Source organism: Rhinopithecus roxellana, chromosome 13, assembly GCF_007565055.1.
Source record: "Rhinopithecus roxellana isolate Shanxi Qingling chromosome 13, ASM756505v1, whole genome shotgun sequence".
NCBI lineage: Eukaryota > Metazoa > Chordata > Mammalia > Primates > Cercopithecidae > Rhinopithecus > Rhinopithecus roxellana.
In genome coordinates, this window is record NC_044561.1 from 10,674,851 (window position 1) to 10,696,137 (window position 21,287).

General features: G+C 43.8%; 1 protein-coding gene across 1 annotated transcript in view; it reads right to left on the minus strand.

The window, feature by feature from the left end:
• The window catches only part of MAPK1 (mitogen-activated protein kinase 1), a 106,244-nt gene that overhangs the window by 20,308 nt on the left and 64,649 nt on the right, over positions 1 to 21,287 (minus strand). Inside the window, exons 4-6 of the mRNA XM_030913899.1 lie at positions 17,931 to 18,047; positions 9,058 to 9,172; positions 8,624 to 8,755 (exon numbers count right to left, since the gene is read on the minus strand). Coding sequence (XP_030769759.1) covers positions 8,624 to 8,755; positions 9,058 to 9,172; positions 17,931 to 18,047 — 364 coding nt within the window. The remainder of the gene's footprint in view (positions 1 to 8,623; positions 8,756 to 9,057; positions 9,173 to 17,930; positions 18,048 to 21,287) is intronic.

Consider the following 21,287-nt stretch of genomic DNA (forward strand, 5'->3'; position numbering starts at 1 on the left):
CAAAGTCTGCAAGCTTTCCAAACATTAGGTTATCTGAGAAATGGAGACAGACTTCTTACAGAAATTGCATTTTTTAATTAAAAAAAAAAAAAGTGGGGGCCAAGAGCGGTGGCTCAAGCATGTAATCCTAGCAGTTTGGGAGGCTGAGGCAGGCAGATCACCAGGTCAGGAGATCGAGACCATTCTGGCTAACACAGTGAAACCCCATCTCTACTAAAAAATACAAGAAATTAGCCGGGCATAGTGGTGGGCGCCTGTAGTCCCAGTTACTCCAGAGGCTGAGGCAGGAGAATGGCATGAACCTGGGAGGCGGGGCTTGCAGTGAGCCAAGATCTCACCACTGCACTCCAGCCTGGGCAACAGAACGAGACTCCGTCTCAAAAAAAAAAAAAGGTCTGGGTGTGGTAGTGGTGGGAGGATCCCGTGAGCCCAGGAATTCAAGACAGGACAAGGAAACATAGTGAGATCCCATCTCTACAAAATTTCTTTTTTTAAATTAGCCAGGCATGGTGCTTGCCCGAGCCCAGGAGTTCAAGGCTGCAGTGAGCTGTGATTGTGCCACTGCACTCCAGCCTTCCAGCCTGGGCAACAGAGGGAGACCTTGTCTCTTCAGGAAAAAAAAAAAAAAGAGGATGAGGGGAGAAAACAGAATTCCTTATCTTCCTTCACTCTTGGGGTCACCTGCTGGTTGTGCCCACCAGCATCCACTGGCTCTCTATAATCCATCCAACTGTGTCTGCCATAGGGGAGCACTCAGGCTTGCCCACGCTCCCGGGCTGTGCTGTGGGAATGGTGACACTGACTAGGCCACATTCACCTGAGTCCCCTTGGCCACAGTGACAGATCAGGGACAGGCATGGCATCCAAGCTGAGCACAAAGAGGTGATGAGAGTCAGCCCAAGTCTTGGCTGTAACAATCAGGTCGGGTGTCTTATTGCCACCATGAGAAGAGAGGCTGACCTGCAGACAGTCCAGAACAAGGCAAAGCTGGATGATAAAGAAGTCCAGATTCTAGACACAGTGTCTGTGCCCATCAATCCACATGCAACTGAACTTTTCAGTTATCAGAGCCAACAAAACCCTTTCTCAGGCCAGTAAGTTCTTGTTATGTGGAACTGTGGAACTGAAAAGACCTCAGAGAGCTGACACACCAAACCTGGTCTTCTGGTCTGTGTGAATGACTCACCCACATTCCCTTGCTCCCCAAGCACCATCATTCAATGGTAACCACTGCTTATCTTTTCACGTATGTTGTTGAATTCTTTTCTGTGCATTTTCTTTTAGAAGGTTGAAATCACGTTATGTATGACAAATGCTGTTTTATTTTCCCTTAGTAAATACTGTTCATTAGTATTTTCTCCCACTATCAAAACTCTGTAAAAAAAATCACTTTTTTAAGTAGATGTCTCATAATTTACTCAGCCATTTGATTAACATTTGGCACTTAGGTCGGGCGCAGTGGCTCACGCCTGTAATCCCAGCAGTTTGGGAGGCCGAGGCGGGTGGATCACGAGGTCAGGAGATTGAGACCATCCTGGCTAACACGGTGAAATCCCGTCTCTACTAAAAATACAAGAAATTAGCCGGGTGTGGTGGCGGGCGCCCGTAGTCCCAGCTACTCGGGAGGTTGAGGTAGAAGAATGGCATAAACCCGGGAGGCGGAGCTTGCAGTGACCCAAGATGATGCCACTGCACTCCAGCCTGGGTGACAGCGAGACTCCGTCTCAAAAAAAAAAAAACAAAAAAACCCCCACAAAAACATAGGAAGTCTTTCTCCATGCAGAGATCAGAAAAATACTGTATACTCTAAATATTGTTAGTTTTTCATGATATAATTTTTAAGTATCAATTCTTTTAGAATTCATTTTGATGTATAATGATTTAAATTGATTTTCCTCCAAATAGCTATTCAACTAGCCCAGTACCATCTGCTGAATAATAATTTCTTCCCCCTCACGGAAGTCATTTGAGAGAATCGTAAGCTAAGACTCCTTTACAGAAAAATCTACAATACTGCTGGTTTAAGGGATACAGCAATCAAAAATTTCCAACATACAAGAAAAAATTTCAATCTCACTCTTAATTACAGAAAAACAAATTAAATGCCACTCCCCCATTTGGTTGGTAGACCTAAAAGTTCAATACCCAGAATTGCTGGAACAAAAGACATGTGACAGAATTGCTAGACTGTCCTCTACAGAGACTCAACCAATTTACACTCCACCAGCTCTCTCTGAAAACGCCCTTTCCCCACAGCCTTGACCACACAGTAAGGTATCAGAGCGAGACTCCATCTCAAAATAAAAATAAATAAATAAATAAATAAATAAATAAATAAATAAATAAATAAATAAATAAATAAAAATTAGCTGGGCGTGGTGGCAAGTGTCTGTAATTCCAGCTACACAGGAGGCTGAGGCAGGAGAATAGCTTGAACCTGGGAGGTGGAGGTTGCAGTGAGGCAAGATCGCACCTCTTGCACTCCAGCCTGGGCAACAGAGCGAGATATGGAAAGATGTTAGACCTACAAATGCCAGTGGTATGAACATTCACACAATCCTGTGATGCAGGTACTATCAATAATCACATAAAAAAGAAAACCGGCTGGGTGCGATGGCGCATGCCTGTAATACCAGCACTTTGGGAGGCCGAGGCAGGAGAACTGTTTGAGCCTAGCAGTTCAAGACCAGCCTGGGCACCATAGTGAGAACCCATCTCTACAAAAAATACAAAAATTAGCCAGATGTGATGGTGCATGCCTATAGTCCCAGCTACTTAGGAGGCTGAAGTGGGAGGACTGCTTGAGCCCGGGAGTTTGAGGTTGCAGTGAGCTATGATCATGCCTCTGCACTCCAGCCTGGGTGACAGAGCAGGACTCCATCTCAAAACCAAACCAAACAAAAACACAATCCACCACTCCCCCCAAAGAAAACTGAGGCTCAGAAAGGTTAAGCAGTTTGTCTAATAGTCACACAGCTAGTAAGAGGCTGGGTTGTGGACTGTACCCAGGAGGTCAGGCTACAAAACCTATACTCCTAACACCTGATGCTGTACTGCTCCCTGTAGCACCACCAATTCCCATTTCTCCACTTTATTTTATTTATAGCTTTGCACTACTTCTTCATTATATTCACCCAATACCAGCATTGCAAATTTAATTTCCTGGATTTTAGTGGTGCTAATTATCTGCATGAATGAATCTCAAACTTCATAATCTTAACCTAAAAAAAATGGCCAGGAGTGGTGGCTCACACCTGTAATCCCAACACTTCTTTTTTTTTTTTGAGATGGAGTCTTGCTCTGTTGCCCAGGCTGGAGTGCAGTGGCACAATCTTGGCTCACTGCAAGCTCTGCCTCCTGGGTTCATGCCATTCTCCTGCCTCAGCCTCCCGAGTAGCTGGGACTACAGGTGCCCGCCAGCTAATTTTTTTGTATTTTAGTAGAGACAGGGCTTCACCGTGGTCTCGATCTCCTGACCTTATGATCTGTCCACTGTGGTCTCCCAAAGTGCTGGGATGACAGGTGTAATCCACCGTGCCCAGGCTGTAATCCCAACACTCTGGGAGGCCGCACTGGACAGATCAAAAGGTCAGGAGATCGAGACCAGTCTGGCAATGTGGACCAATGCTGTCTCTATGAAAAATACAAAAAATTAGCTGGGCGTAGTGACATGCGCTTGTGGTCCCAGCTACTCAGGAGGCTGAGGTGGGCAGATCACGTGAGCCCAGGGAGGTCGAGGCTGAAGTGAGCTGTGATCATGCCATTGTACTCCAGCCTGGGCAAGAGAGTAAGACCCCATCTCAAAAGAAAAAAAGTGAGGCCAGGTGAGGTGGCTCACGCCTGTTAACCCCAGCACTTTGGGAGGCCGAGGCGGCGGATCACCTGAGGTCAGGAGATTGAGACCAGCCTGGCCAATGTGACAAAACCCCATATCTACTAAAAATACAAAAAATTAGCCGGGCATGGTGGCGTGCGCCCATAATCCCAGCTACTCAGGAGGTTGAGGCAGGAGAATCACTTGAACCTGGGAGGTGGAGGTTGCAGCGAGACAAGATCACACCATTGCACTCCAGCCTGGGCAACAAGAGTGAAATTCTGTCTCAAAAAAAATTAAAAATAATAATATTAAAATAAAATAAAAAACAAAATGCAGGCTGGGTGGGAGCTGTGGCTTACGCCTGTAATCCCAGCACTTTGAGCGGCTGAGGCAGGTGGATCACCTGAGATCAGGAGTTTGAGACCAGCCTGACCAACATGCTAAAACCCCATCTCTATTAAAAATACAAAATTAGCTGGGCATGGTGGCGCATGCCTGTAATCCCAGCTACTTGGGAGGCTGAGGCAGGTGGATCATGAGTTCAAAAAAATTGAACTCGGGAGGTAGAGGTTGCAGTGAGCCAAGATCATGCCATTGCACTCCAGCCCGCTGGGCAACAGAAGCGAAACTTGAAAGAAAGAAAGGAGGGGAGGGGAGGAGAGAAAAAAGAAAACGAAAATAAGTGGCCAGGCACAGTGGCTCAGGCTGAGGCAGGTGGATCATGAGGTCAGGAGTTCAAGACCAGCCTGGCCAAGATGGTGAAACCCCATCTCTACTAAAAATACAAAAATTAGCCAGGCACGGTGGCAGGCACCTGTAATCCCAGCTACTCGGGAGGCTGAGGCAGAGAACTGCTTGAACCCGGGAGGCAGAGGTTGCAGTGAGCCAAGATCACGCCACTGAACTCTAGCCTGGGCGACAGAGTGAGATTCTGTCTCAGAAACAAAAGAAAAAAAGAAAATGAAAATAAGCATAAAAAAAGAATCAGAAATAGTTTGATGCAAATCATGATTAACTACAGACAAGAGTAAGGAAACAAACAGGAGAGGAACATCTGGTAGTAGGCTTATTTTTTTGTTTTTTAAGAGAGAAGAGAGTCTCTCCGTCAGCATGGAGTGCAATGATGCAATCACAGCTAACAGCAGCTCTGACCTCCTTGGGCTCATGCAATCCTCCCTCCTCAGTTCCCCAGGTAGTTCAGACTACAGGTAGGTACTACTATACTTGGCTGAATTTGAAGTTTTTAATTTTGTAGAGATGGGGTCTTACTATGTTGTCCAAGCAGGTCTCAAATTCCTGGCCTCAAGCGATCCTCCTGCGTTGACCTTCCAATGGGCTAGGATCACAGGCATGAGCCACCATTCCAGGCCTAATGATGCATCTCTGTTGCTTATGCACCTCTTTAAAAAAGCAACTCAGGAAATAACATTTAGTAACATTTAGGTAACATGCTTAGGAGGTATAATATACAAGCCAATCTAATCAGTAACATGTATTATGCATGTGACATTCTCGCTAAAAATATCCTACCATCAAAATACATTACATGCCAGGTGTGGCTGCTCATGCCTGTAATCCTAACATTTTAGAAGCCCAGGGTGAGCAGATAGCTTGAGCTCAAGACTTCGGGACCAGACTGGGCAACACGGTGAAACCCTGTCTCTATAAAGAATACAAAAATTAGCTAGGCATGGTGGCGCAGGTAGTTCCAGCTACTCAGCTGTAGTCCCAGCTATGCAGGTGGCTGAAGTGGGAGGATGGCTTGAGCCTGGGAGGTGGAGGTTGCAGTGAGCCGAGATTGCGCCACTGCGCTCCAGCCTGGGTGATATAGCCAGATCTGTCTCAAAAAAAACAAAACCAAAAAAAAAAAAAAAAAAAACCCCAAAACCAAAATACATTATATAATTACAACCACACAGATAGAAGCTTGCACACATTAGTGCAAAAAAAACGAAAGGTTACTGTGGGATCCTGGTGATCAGGATCATACTCCCTTACCATTCCTCCTATACTTCTTAACTGTCTACAATGATGAAATTCTTCTACCTTTAAATGAAAGATTAAAAGAAAGTGTCTACCATTTTCAAAAGAAATTCAGTTTTAAACAACCAAGTATTTCTCAGCCTTCATTCAGGTCAATACATAAAACCAATTCAACATTTAAGTAGACAGTTGTTAAATCTACATATACACATATATTAATATGCATGTACAGATAAACACATATAGATAAAACAGGAAGTTAGAAATAGCTAAATTTCTAACAAGACTGGATAAAAATGCTATAAAATCATTAATAAGCTAGATCTATGCACTGATGTGAAAAGATATTCAAGACATAATTCTATTAACAATGACATTTAGGGAATAATTGTAAAAGAATTTTACCTTCTTAAATATTTCTATAATTTCTGAATTTTTAAAAAAGTTAACCCTTATAATAATTATTTTTAAAAAATTAATTATAGGCCGGGTGCGGTGGCTCAAGCCTGTAATCCCAGCACTTTGGGAGGCCGAGACGGGAGGATCACGAGGTCAGGAGATCGAGACCATCCTGGCTAACATGGTGAAACCCCGTCTCTACTAAAAAAAAAATACAAAAAAACTAGCCGGGCGAGGTGGCGGGCGCCTGTAGTCCCAGCTACTCGGGAGGCTGAGGCAGGAGAATGGCATAAACCTGGGAGGCGGAGCTTGCAGTGAGCTGAGATCCGACCACTGCACTCCAGCCTGGGCAACAGAGCGAGACTCCATCTCAAAAAAAAAAAAAAAAATAATAATAATAATAATAATTATAGAGAAAATACGCACACATATGCAGATAAAGATATGGAAGGACAAGCACCCTATTCAGATTCCCTCCTCCACTTTTAAGGAATCCTGTTTTTATAAATGGGCTCACCTAGATAATCCACCTACCTAGAGAGACAATCCAGGATAATCTTCCTATCTTTTTTTTTTTTTTTTTTTGAGACGGAGTCTGGCTCTGTCGCCCAGGCTGGAGTGCAGTGGCGTGATCTCGGCTCACTGCAAGCTCCGCCTCCTGGGTTCATACCATTTTCCTGACTCAGCCTCCCAGGTAGCTGGGATTACAGGTGCCTGCCACCACGCCCAGCTAATTTTTTGTATATATATATATATTTTTTTTAGTAGAGATGGGGTTTCACCATATTAGCCAGGATGGTCTCCACCTCCTGACCTCGTGATCTACCCACCTCAGCCTCCCAAAGTGCTGGGATTACAGGTGTGAGCCACCGCGCCTGGCAACCTTCCTATCTTAAAAGTCAGCTGACGGGCCTACTCTGGGCATACCACACTGCTCATGGATCAGCCCTGCTCTGTAAGGAGCAGTTGGAAAAAAAAAAAAAAAGGTCAGCTGATAAACAATCTTGATTGCATCTGCAACCATAATTCCTGTTTGCCAGGGAACCTAACACAGTTATAGGCTCTAGAAATTAGAATATAGCCATGGGGGTGGATGGGAGGGTCATTATTCTGCCTATCATGGTTTTATAATAGCATGATGTTTTAAAAACTAGCCGCCTAATACATTTAACAGGTACATGTTAAATAGGAATAGAAGATAATACAATTATTAAACAAAGCTGACCTGGAAAAAAAAAAAGGGTAAAAACCAAATGTATCACTTTTTTCTTTTATGGGTACTCTAAAAAATCTTTGCCTAACATAAGGTCATGAAGATTCTCTCCTGTTTTCTTCTTGAAGGTTAATAACTTTAGGCCTTATATTTAGGTTTATGTTCCATTTTGAGTGTTGTAAATTTTGCATATGGGTGTCTAATTGTTCCAGCACCATTTGTTGAAGAGACTGACACAAAAAAATGACATGGATTTTTATAAACCTCAAATGCGTTATGCTGAATGTGAGAATCTAGACATAAAAAGGCTACATACTCCATGATTCCATTAACATGACATGCTGGAAAAGGCAAAACTATAGGGATAGAAATCAGATCAATGATTGCCAGAGATTGGGTTTGGAGAGGGGTGACCCACTACAAATTGCACAAGGCAACTTTTGGGGATGATGGGAGTATTCCACATCTCAATTGCAGTGGTTGTTACACGACAGTTCATGTTTGTTAAAATTCAGAGGCCCACACAACTAAAAAGTGTGAATTTTATTCTGTGTAAATTATTATTCAATAAACCTGATTTTAAAAATTATCAAGTGACGAGATGAAAAGGTGTGATTTGTTTGCAAGGTTCTAGAGTTCCTGAGACCTAAAAATGTGACCTTATTAGGCCAAGCACTGTGGCTCACGCCTATAATCCCAGTACTTTGAGAGGCCGAGGCAGGCAGATCAAAAGCTCAGGAGTTCGATACCAGCCTGGCCAGCATGGTGAAACCTCGTCTCTACTAAAAATACAAAAATGAGCCGGTGTGGTGGTGCGCGCCTGTAGTCCCAGTTACTCGGGAGACTGAGGCAGGAGACTCGCTTGAACCCAGGAGGAGGAGGCTGCAATGAGCTGAGATTGGGGCACTACATTCCAGCCTGGGCGACAGAGTGAGACTCTGTCCCAAACAAAAACAAAACAAAAGAAAGTGACCTTAATGCAAGTTAAAATTAGCAAAGAAACCAAAATGGGGAGAACTAGACAGTCATTACCAGGCTCCCTTACTGCATTGCCACTGTTTCCAAAAAAAAGGGAAGACAGTAATTCAGAGTGAGCACTAAAGAAAGCATTATCCAATAGCCATAGGCTCACTTTTCAGGCTAGTGACCTAACAATTTAACAAACACAAAGCTAAGTCTAAGAAAAAACTAATCAACGAAATAACATTTACCTTTGGAGTCAGCATTTGGGAACAGCCTGTTCCATGGCACCTTATTTTTGTGTGGAAGAGAAAGCAAATAGTTCCTAGCTTTTAAATTTATTATACAATTCAGGTCTTCTTGTGATGGGGATCCAAGAATACCTATCAGATAAAAAAATTAGCTGTTAGCTATCAAGACCAAGGCAAATGACTACACACCATCAACTGTGAGTCAGAATGAACCCTGATAATTAACGGTTTATCACCACCCCTAATGCTTACTTTTCTTAAGTTTTTACACAAAAGTCCTTAACATTTTAAATCAGGGAAGGTTAAAAATTCACACCTACCACAGGTTAAAGAGTGTATTAGAACTCTTCTTAATTTAATGAAGTGACTTTGATATAAGCTGTAGGCAGGCAAACTTGAGTAAATCTAGTTCCTGAAGGGCTCGGGAACCTTACCCAGAATGTGGTTCAGCTGGTCAAGATAATGCTTCCCTGGAAAGATGGGCCTGTTAGAAAGCATTTCTGCCAGAATGCAGCCTACAGACCAAATATCAATGGACTTGGTGTAGCCCTGCAGGAGAAAGAGAGAAAAGACTGAAAATGGCATCAGGTGTTATAGGACATGAAGAGATCTTCCTGTATGACAGGTGCATTGCTGATGGGACTCTGAACTTTTCCTTTGACTCTACAATTCGGAAATATGAGTAAACAGCATGGAAAAACAAAAAACAATTTGGCTTTCTTTGAGAAGCGGAACAACCAAGATCATGTGATTTTATTTTTCTCTTCATAGTTGATTAACTTGGGCTGGGCACAGTGGCTCATTCCTGTAATCCCAGCACTTTGGGAGGCAGAGGCGGGCAGATCACTTGAGGCCAGGAGTTTGAGCTTAGCCTGGCCAACATGGTGAAACCCCATCTCTACTAAAAACAAAAAAAAAAATTAGCTGGCCATGGTGGTGGGTGCCTGTAATTCCAGCTACGTGGGAGGCTGAGGCAGGAGAATTGCTTGAACCCAGGAGGCAGAGGTTGCAGTGAGCCAAGATCGTGCCACTGCACTCCAGCCTGGGTGACACAGCGAGACTCCGTCTCAAAACAACAACAAACCCACAAAGTTGATTAACTTATTAAATAAGAATTTCCAAAGTATACATCAGTCCTTTTTTGAAACAATTTGAGAGACAGACTTAGAATTGTCATAAATTGGAGCTGGAAAAACAAAAAATGTCTAAAAACCTTTTCTGGGCTGGGGGGAGAGTGTGCTAGCTCCATCATATTTTACCAATCTCTTCTAAAATATTCTCGGCTGGGCATGATGGCTCATGTCTGCAATCCCAGCACTTCGGGAGGCCGAGATGGGCGAATCACCTGATGTCAGGAGTTCGAGACCAGCCTGGCCAACATGGTAAAACCCTGTCTCTACTAAAACTACAAAAATTAGCCGGGTGTGCTGGTGGGCACCCATAGTTCCAGCTACTCGGGAGCCTGAGGCAGGAGAATCACTTGAACCTGGGAGGCAGAGGTTGCAGTGAGTCAAGACTGTACCACTGCACTCCAGCCTGGGCAACAGAGCGAGACTCCATCTCCAAAAAATAATAATAATAATAAATAAATAAATAAAATAAATTTAAAAAAAGAATTCTCATCTTCTTTTCCTATTCGTTTTTCAGAAATATATTTTCTTTTAAAGGAATCCTGTTAGAAGTCATGGGAGGATACTTTGGGAAGCGGAGGTGGGAGCACTGCTTGAGGCCAGGAGTTTGAGGCTGCAGTGAGCTATGACTGCAGTTGCACTGTTAGACTCCTAATAGCAGCATGTGAAAGAAAATGCATTTCCTCATGTCCTCAACAACACTGGGTATTATCTAATTATTTTATTATTATTATTATTATTTTTGCCACACACAGTGGCTCACACCTGCAGTCCCAGTTACTCAGGAGGCTGAGGTGGGAGGATCACTTGAGCTCAGGGATTGGAGGCTGCAGTGAGCTATGACTGAGCCAATGCATTCCAGCCTGAGTGACAGAGTGAGACCCTGTCTCTAAAAATAAAAATTAAAAAAAAAATCACATAAGGATTCTGACTCTTTACAATGGTGCAAAAAAGATGTTTCTCCAAGGAATATAAGCTGATTCTTTTAAAATTAAGAGATGGTGTCATCACTCTGTCACTCAGGCTGAAGTGCAATGGTGTAATTATGCTTCACTGCAAATTCAACTCCCTTGTCTCAGGTGATCCTCTCACCTCAGCCTCCTGAGTAGCTGGGGCTACAGGCATACACCACCACACCTGGTGAATTTTTAAATTTTTTGTAGAGAAGGAGTCCCACTATTTGCCCAGACTGGTGTCAAACTCCTGGGCTCAAATGATCCTCCTGCCTCACCCAAAGTACTGGGATTATGGCACGAGGCACCATGCCTGGCTCCGGATGAGCCTTCTAATACAATGAAGCGAGAAGTAAAACACTGCTTTTCTGGTATTCATGTAAAAAATGCATCACACAAAACTGAGGGGCATTCTACAAAATAGCTCATCGGCACTCTTAAAGGAGACTAAAGAAACACAACAATCTGTCGCTACGAAAAGTACAAAAATAAATAAGTAAATTAGCCAGGAGCGGGTAGCACGTGCCTGTAGTCTCAGATACTTGGGAGGCTGAGTTGGGAGGATGGCCTTGAGCCCAGGAGGCGGAGGTGCAGTGAGCCGAGACGGTGCCATGGTACCTGGGTGACAGAATGAGAACCCGTTCTTTTTTTTTTTTTTTTTTTTGGAGACGGAGTCTGGCTTTGTCACCCAGGCTGGAGTGCAATGGCACGATCTCAGCTCATGCAACCTCCGCCTCATGGGTTCAAGCGATTCTCCTGCCTCGGCTTCCTGAGTAGCTGGGATCACAGGCGACTGCCACTATGCCCAGCGAAATTTTTTGCATTTTTAGTAGAGACAGGGTTTCGCCATATTGGCCAGGCTGATCTCGAACTCCTGGCCTCATGTGACTTACCTGCCTCAGCCTACCAAAGTGCTGGGATTACAGGTGTGAACCACTATGCCTGTCCTGAGAACCCAGTCTTAAGCAAGCAAACAAACAAAACCCGACAGTATAACGTGTGAGCCTGTGCCCAGGTGGGGGGGGTGGTTTGAGTGGGGTATAGTTCAAAGGTTATTGGGATAATATCCAAAATGTGAATATAAACTGTGCATTAGATACTGAATCAGTATTAAGTTTCCTGATTTTGAAAACTGTACTGTGGTCATATTAGAGAATACTCTTAAGGCAGGGTTTTTCAACCTCAGTATGACTAACATTTTGGGCTGAGGAAGTTTCTATTGGGAGGGCTGTTCTGTACATTGTAGGATTTTTTTTTTTTTTTTTTTTTGAGACGGAGTCTCGCTCTGTCACCCAGGCTGGAGTGCAGTGGCCAGATCTCAGCTCACTGCAAGCTCCGCCTCCCGGGTTCACGGCATTCTCCTGCCTCAGCCTCCCGAGTAGCTGGGACTAGAGGCGCCGCCACCTCGCCCGGCTAGTTTTTTTTGTATTTTTAGTAGAGACCGGGTTTCACCGTGTTAGCCAGGATGGTCTCGATCTCCTGACCTCGTGATCCGCCTGTCTCGGCCTCCCAAAGTGCTGGGATTACAGGCTTAAGCCACCGCGCCCGGCCCATTGTAGGATTTTTAGCAGCATCTCTGGCCTCTTGATGCAAGGAGCACCCCCTACCCCTCATCGTAACAACCAAAAATGTCTCTAAACATTGCCACATGTCCCCAGGGAACAACAGAACCATGGTTTGAATACATACTGAAACAAGGTAAAGGGGCATAGCTACAATTTACTCTCATATGACTCAGAGTGCGTGGGAGTGCCCACACACATGCACACAAAGAATGATAAAGCAAATGGGGCAAAAGATAAAAAATCGGTGAGCCTGAATCTGGGGTAAAGGGTATTTAGGAGTTCTAACTGGCGGTTCTATAAGAGTGTTCCAGAGACCCCTATGGGTTCCCTCTAGAGGATTGGAGAGGTCACAGTACATTTATTATACTACTAGGACATTTTCATCCTTTTCAGTCACGAGTGGAAAGGAGATTTTTCCAGATGCAATATGACAAGTGATGATTTGTACATGAAATGTGACATTTGGAGTATCTGTGTAACTCAGTGAACCAGTATTTTCCAAATACGTAACAAAATCACGCATGAGTATGAGTGCAAGGTAGACTAATGAATTTTAACAAAATAGTATCAAGAGTTCACTGATATGATTTCAGATTCCACACTGCAATTAACCTTTAAGAAACCACCACTTGTTCAAATTGGGCGTAGTATCAAAGAATAGCCACAAGTAGCTGAAAAGACTACTAAAATTTCCCTCCTTTTTCCAGCTACATACCTGTGTGAAGAGTTTTCCTCAGGAACTTAAACCGAAACAACATATTTGACAGACTGAATGCAGAACCAGATGAGAATCCAACTGTCTTCTATTAAGCCAGACATTAAAGAGACGTGCAAAAATGAATACAATGCCACTCTTTTCACCAAAAGATTGTTTTTTGTTTTGTTTTTTTTTTTTTTTGAGGCGGAGTCTCGCTCTGTCGCCCGGACTGGAGTGCAGTGGCCAGATCTCAGCTCACTGCAAGCTCCGCCTCCCGGGTTTACGCCATTCTCCTGCCTCAGCCTCCCGAGTAGCTGGGACTACAGGCGCCCGCCACCTCGCCCGGCTAGTTTTTTGTATTTTTAGTAGAGACGGGGTTTCACCATGTTAGCCAGGATGGTCTCGATCTCCTGACCTCGTGATCCGCCCGTCTCGGCCTCCCAAAGTGCTGGGATTACAGGCTTGAGCCACCGCGCCCGGCCTTGTTTTTTTTTAAAGACAGGATCTCACCCTGTTGCCCAGGCTGGAGTGCAGTAGTGTGATCATGGTACACTGCAGCCTCAATCTCCTGGGCTCAAGAAATCCTCCCATCTCAGCCTCTTGAGTGGCTGGGACTATAGGTGCACACCACCACGCCCAGGTGATTTTAAAATTTTTTGTACAGACTGCAGGGTGCGGTAGCTCACGTCTGTAATCCCAGCACTTTGGGAGGCCGAGGCGGGCGGATCACAAGGTCAGGAGATTGAGCCCATCCTGACTTAACACGGTGAAACCTCGTCTCTACTAAAAACACACAAAAAATTAGCCAGGTGTGGTGGCGGGTGCCTGTCCCAGCTACTCGGGAGGCTGAGGCAAGAGAATGGCATGAACCCAGGAGGCGGAGATTGCAGTGAGCTGAGATCGCACCACTATACTCCAGCCTGGGCGACAGAGCGAGACTCCGTCTCAAAAAAAAAAAAAAAAAAATTTTTTTTTTTTTTGTACAGACAGAGTCTCACTATGTCGCCAGGGCTGGTTTCAAACTCCTGGTGATCCTCCTGCATTGGCCTCCCAAAGCGTTGGGATTATAGGGAAGAGCCATCACGTCTGGCCTCACTAAAATGTTTTTATTGTGGAAAATAAACTTATTCTTATGAAAAACATACAACTTAACATGTAGTAGGTTTACTATTTAAAAATTAATTAATACATTTTAAAGTTTCATATTATAGGCCGGGCGTGGTGGCTCACGCTTGTAATCCCAGGACTTTGGGAAGCTGAGGCGGTTAGATCACCTGGGATTACAGGTGTCCGCCATCATGCCTGACTAATTTTTTGTACTTTTAGTAGAGATGGGGTTTCACCAAGTTGGCCACGCTGGTATCGAACTCCTGGCGAGTAATCCACCCATCTCAGCCTCCCAAAGTGCTGGGATTACAAGTGTGAGCCACTGTGCTTGGCAACTTTTATTTTAAAAAATTTTTTTCTTTCCTAAACAAGCTAAAACAGAGCAAGTTTTCTGAAAGCTGAAATTCTATAAAACGTTACAAATATGTACACAGAGTGCTCTAGCTTCTCAAAACTGGGACAATATGAGTTAAGAAAAAAAAGAAAATTAAAATGGACAACACATAAAAAAAAAATCCTAGGCCGGGTGTGGTGGCTCACGCTTGTAATCCCAGCACTTTGGGAGGCCGAGGTGGGCGGATCATGAGGTCAGGAGATCAAGACCATCTTGGCTAACATGGTGAAACCCCATCTCTACTAAAAACACAAAAAATTAGCCGGGTGTGGTGGCAGGCGCCTGTAGTCCCAGCTACTCAGGAGGCTGAGGCAGGAGAATGGCGTGAACCCGGGAGGTGGAGCCTGCAGTGAGCCGAGACTGCGGCACTGCACTCCAGCCTGGGCACAGAGTGAGACTCCATCTCAAAAAAAAAAATAAATAAAAAATCCTGGGTCTGTAATAGTGTTTTAAAAACAAAGGTAGGATACACAGGAAGAGAAAGGGTAAACGGGAAAAATCTTCATAGAAGAATGCTAGCTAATACAAGTAAAAGGAAGAATAAATTTAGAAAATTACCATCTTATAACCCCCAATATGATAACTGACAGAAATAAGTGCTGAATCACTGGGGGAAGGCTGCTGGGAAACAGATTCACATACACCATTCTCCAGGAATCTGTAGTGGTCATGTCAGAAACGTGCAAGCTACATCTCATCAGAAGAATCCACAATGTGAACCACTCTGTGAAACAACTGATCTGTACATTGCAAAGTACTGAATATCTTGAAGAAGAGAGGAAGGGCAAGACTGTTCTAGACTAAGAATAATGCATGAAACTATTAAATCATGTGTTGAAAACAGAGTTACCTAGACTTTTTTGGGGGGATGGGATGTCATGGAATTAATGCTGATCATTTTGTGAAAGTCTAAAGGTACTCTAGCTGTGGGAAGAACACTTTCTTTGTAAGAAGCATTAGTATGCCCCAAAGGGTCTAGGAGTGAAGTGGTGTATGTTGCTGAAGTGTCACATGGTCTGACAAAAGCGAAGAGACAGAAGAAGAGAGAGAGAGAGAGAGAGAGAGAGAGAGAGAGAGAGAAAGGAAAGAGTAAGAGAGGGAAGGAGGGATAAGAAATATGACAAGATGTTAACAGCTGGAGAATCAAGGACAGGGGCATATGAGTGTTCACTCTACTCTCAATTTTTCTATGGGTTTGATAATTTTCTACATTAATAAAAATGAACAAAATGAAGACAACTGTTAGAAGTAACATTCTCAGGCTACAGGTATTGCAAATAAGAAAAAAATGAACACTCAATTTTCACTTTGGTGACCCTGCAAGTAGAAGGAAAAGCTGGTCATCTTGAAGAACACCCTCTCTGGCTACTTCTCCCTGGAGGGTAATCAAGAAGTGAAGACAGTGGTGGCATCTAAGTCAGAACGGAGACTGCAAGACCAAGAAGCCACACCAGGACAAACGCACACCAACAGCTCCCTTTACAACTGGCACTGAACACTGGCATGCCAATGCTCCTTGTTTAGAATGGCTGTCACGTGGCCAGTCAGAGAAAGAACCTGTTATGTGGGATTATTTGTGATACAGAATTAGAGAGTCAACATGGCATTTTCTCCTCTGAAACATCTGTTACACCAAATCCTTCTTTATAATGGAATTTATGTTAATGAGATTTTACTTTTATAACTAAACTGAACAAATGTAGGACATCAAGAAAAACTAAATGCTTTAAACAAATTCCATTTCCTTATGAAAAAAATCTAATAGCTTATCTGTACTCATAAAGGATGGAGGAAGAGAAAGAAGCCTATGAGCTAATTAGACCTGTTGTTTCATTTCCACTAAGCCTCTCAGGACTATTTCTGGTTCCTGGGCCCTAGATACAAGATCCAATGTCTATTTTTGTTGCTTTTCTTCAAGTATCTTTACATGATAGCAGATGGAACTGTGTTTAAGAATCTTATAAACCTGAGACACTAGTTATAGGTAGTATGTCAGGCCTACTTAACTACTCAATTTTCACACCTTATTCATATATTATTTGCAAATGACAGTAAAAATACTGAATCTCAATCTCCATAACAGCCCTCAATTTTTGCCTCCTGGCTCACAAACCCAACAAAAAATGTCACACTTCACTTTTTTGGGCTTTTGTAAACTTATTCAACCATTTCTTATGACCAAGACACAGACCTTGCTCTACTACAGTGTGGATGAGACCTGGATGCACTCTCTATAGCCACTCACAGATGCAGAAGAAAGCACTTCATCTGGAAGCAGGAAATCATGGAAATCATATAATTTCAAAAGAACCCACAGCAGTTCCTACTCTGTCCACATTTATGTTTTCTTCAAGTACAACAAATTACAATTCTGCCAAAGAGACATTCTTCATTATCAGATAAATTTGACCTTTATAGAACAGCCCTGGCCCATGTTTACAGAAATACACATTACTGAATAACCTCTACAACAAACCCAGCGCACACCTAACAGTGACAGCGATAGGCAGGACTTCAGGACAGCTGTCCAAGGAGTGAAACACAGACCACTTATGGTAATAGTGACTGGAGAGGCATACCCTCTCCTACTCTACAACCGTCAGCACTATACTAGCTGAGGTAGAGAGGCTGAGGCCTAGGCCCAGAAGTTCAACGCCAAACAAAATTTAGACAGCACCTTGGGGCAAGGTGTGGTGGCTCATCCCTATAACCCCAGCACTTTGGTGCGGGGGCTGAGGTGGGCGGATCCCTTGAGCTCAGGAATTCAAGGCCAGCCTGGGCAACATAGGAAGACCCCCTACTTTTACAAAAAAAAATTAAAAAATCAGCCAGGTGTGGCCAGGTGCAGTGGCTCACGCCTGTAATCCCAGCACTTTGGGAGGCTGAGGCAGGCGGATCATGAGGTCAGGAGATAGAGACCATCCTGGCTAACACGGTGAAACCCCATCTCTACTAAAAATACAAAAAATTAGCCGGGCGTGGTGGCGGGTGCCTGTACTCCCAGCTACTCGGGAGGCTGAGGGAGGAGAATGGCGTGAACCCAGGAGGCGGAGCTTGCAGTGAGCCGAGATTGCGCTACTGCACTCCAGCCTGGGCGACAGAGGGAGACTCCATTTCAAAAAAAAAAAAATTAGCCAGGCGTAGTGGTGCACTCTGTAGTTCCAGCTACTCTGGAGACTGAGGTGAGGAGGGTCACTTGAGCCTGGGAGGTTGAGACTGTGAGCCGTGATGGTGCCATTGCACTCCAGCCTGGGTGACAGAGTAAGACCCTGTCTCAAAAAAAAAAAAAAAAAATTAAATTAAATTAAATTAAAAAAAAGACAGCACCTTGGCTCTGACCAGGTAGGCCAACTCTCAACAAGTAGAAACAGAGACTGAGAGGGAGACTTACGGCTTACTGCAATGCATTCAGAAAGTTCTCCTACTTACTGGATTTCTTTTTATGCAAACTTAGTCCTTACCTTGGAATTCAACATAATTTCTGGAGCCCTGTACCAACGTGTGGCCACATATTCTGTCAGGAACCCTGTGTGATCATGGTCTGGATCTGCAACACGGGCCAGGCCAAAGTCACAGATCTAAGAGAGAAAAAAACTTCTTAGAAATTCTAACCTTTCACATCAAAACATCACAACAATAAAAAAGGCAATAGCAATCATAATGATACTAACTAGCTGTTACCATTACTATGTTGCAGATACTTTCTGGGCATTCTAGAAATTCATTAATTAATTTTCCCAACAACCTGAAAAGCAATCAACATGTTAGAGACCAGGACACAGGCTGAAGAAGTCTTTACAGGACACACTTTAAGAAGCATCCCTACCTTTCATTATCTGCTTAGCACAAAGCAATCTCAATTACGTGAACTGACAAAAACTGTTCTGGATAAAGTCACCAAAAACAACCAGTACCCTTTTCTCAGCCTGTCCTGCTGGAGCTCTGACGACTGCTGTGAAGATCTGCACTGACCTTCTATTTCTCAGACTCTACTTTCTGTGAGTCTTCTACTTAGTCTATAAATATAAGTATTTCCAAAGAATCTTCCCACTTCCTTCTCCTTCCAGGTAGTCAAATCTACTCCCAAAGCTTTTTTTTTTTTAAGTTTCATATACTGAAGAATATTTTATTTTTTAAAAATTCATACTTTCTCATTTTCTCCGGTCTCAACCATCTACTGGCCTTTCATCATCTGGCCCTCCAATACTGTGGTGTGGCTTATTTTCTATTTTTGGTAGAGATGGTGTTTCACCATGTTGGCCAGGCTGGTCTCGAACTTCTCACCTCTCAGGTGCTTCAACCACCTCAGCCTCCCAAAGTGTTGGGATTACAGGTGTGAGCCACCAGGCCTGGCCATGACTTTTTTTTGAGGTCTATCAACACTATAATATCAAAGACTAACCAAATTTACATGACACTAACCAACACAATGCCAACGCTACAAAATAAAAAAGTAGTAGTACTCAGTATAATTCCATACAAAGGAAAATAAAGATATGGTTCAAGAAAATATACCTTTTGGGCTGTGTAAATTCAGATTTTCAAAAACAAAGGGAGCCCAAAAGACGTGTTTCATTTGTATCTATCACAGTCTTTCACAGGCACAGCCAGAATTTTCACATGTTGTGATCCCAGCATCTTGTGACTCCAACTGGGATTTCTGTGGGATCAGTCTAGTAAACAAGGGTACAGACTACTATAGCTCACATTCCCTGGCAGTTACACTAGAAATGTGCTAGCAGAGCCTCCATAGAGGGTCTGTAACCCTGGTGAGTTCCCGTGGTCCTGAAAAAGCCTACAAGAGAGGATCCTGGAAGGGTCCTGAGATGTCAATGTCTGCTGGGTCTTAAGCTTCAGATAATAAGTGCAAAGCATGTTTATGGAAACCAAAAAGCAAGCTTATTTCTGTAGGCCTTGACTGATACCAGAGCCAAAAGTTAAAGGTCTAAGACACTGAAAATAGCTGATATCAGTAAGGGTTCAAGAGTAAAAAAACACTTTGTAACACAGAAGCCACTGGATAAAGGGACAAAATCCTCTTGAAAATTCAAAAGGACCTAAATAACAGGAGGTCAGTGAGGCTGCAAGTTACAAACTTCCTAGGCCAAGGGTCCTGTGGGAATGGGCATCACGGTCACCACAAGGCACTGGGGATGTGATCAATGTGTAGTGATCCCAGAGCTCCAGGAAACACAAGTCCTCTCCTCACGTGGTGTTCTATGTATACTGTCGTATGTACATGTCATGTAGTATGACAGGTAGTTCATGTCATATGTACACTGAACTACCACTGCCTCTTGCCCTGCTTGGACATGCTCACTGTACCAAATCAGTGACACACCATTCCCATCTCTGAATGAGATTCTCTCTTCTTACATTTATACCCATGAGAATGATGTACACACAGAGTGCTGCATACTTTTTTTTTTTCCTGAGACAGAGTCTCACCCTGTCGTCCAGGCTGGAGTGCAGTGGTACCATCTCAGCTCACTCCAGCCTCTGCCTCCCAGCGATTCTCATGCCTCAGTCTCCCAAGTAGCTGGGATTACAGGCGTGTGCCACCACACCCAGCTAATTTGTTTGTATTTCCAGTAGAGACAGGGTTTCACCAAGTTGGCCAGATTGGACTTGAACTGCTGACCTCAGGCCATCCGCCTGCCTCAGCCACCCAAAGTGCTGGGATTACAGGCATGAGCCAAGGCACCTGGCCACTGTATACTTTTAAATATTAGTGAAGACTGGGTGCGGTGGCAAACGCCCGTACAATCCCAGCATTTTTGGGAGGTCAAGGCGGGCGGATCACGAGATCAGAAGTTCGAGACCAGCCTGGCCAATATGGTGAAACCCCGTCTCTACTGAAAATATAAAAATTAGCCAGCCATGGTGGCCGGCACCTGTAATCCCAGCTACTCAGGAGGCTTTGGCAGGAGAACTGCTTGAACTCAGGAGGTGAAGGTTGCAGTGAGCTGAGATCATGCCACTGCACTCCAGCCTGGGCAACAGAGCAAGACTGTCTCGAAAAAGTATATAAAATTAAAATTAAAATAAATAAAATAGAAGTTAGTGAATTGTACCACTTTAAATATTCAAAATATAATGTTATGCTTCTGATTCCTTGTGTTAACTTGGGTATTCAAGACGATGCCTGAATTATGCCATGGCCAACAACTCGTGTGTGTGAGTGTGAGCAGGTGAATAGAATGGCCTTAAAGACAAGTCCATAAACTGGGAAGAGACAACAGAGAAAGTAGTCTGGTTCTGTTTGTTTTATTCTTAAGGATGAACACTTTCAAGCAAAAATAAGAGCCAATTCTTCCCAGAAATGTTATATGCTTAAAATATTGATTGAGAACGTCTCTCCAAAAACAAAAGCAGGCCGGGCGCGGTGGCTCAAGCCTGTAATCCCAGCACTTTGGGAGGCCGAGACGGGCGGATCACGAGGTCAGGAGATCGAGACCATCCTGGCTAACACGGTGAAACCCCGTCTCTACTAAAAAATACAAAAAACTAGCCGGGCGACGAGGCGGGCGCCTGTAGTCCCAACTACTCGGGAGGCTGAGACAGGAGAATGGCGTGAACCCGGGAGGCGGAGCTTGCAGTGAGCTGAGAGCCGGCCACTGCACTCCAGCCTTGGCGGCAGAGCAAGACTCCGTCTCAAAAAAAAAAAAAAAAAAAAAAAAAAACCAAAAGCAATCTGCCATAACAGGGCTATGATGATAACCAAAGAAAAAAAAAAAAAAACATGAGGAGACATAAAAATATTCACTGTAAATTTTCAAGAAAATCATTAAGTGTCAAAGAAGCAGTACAGCCATCCT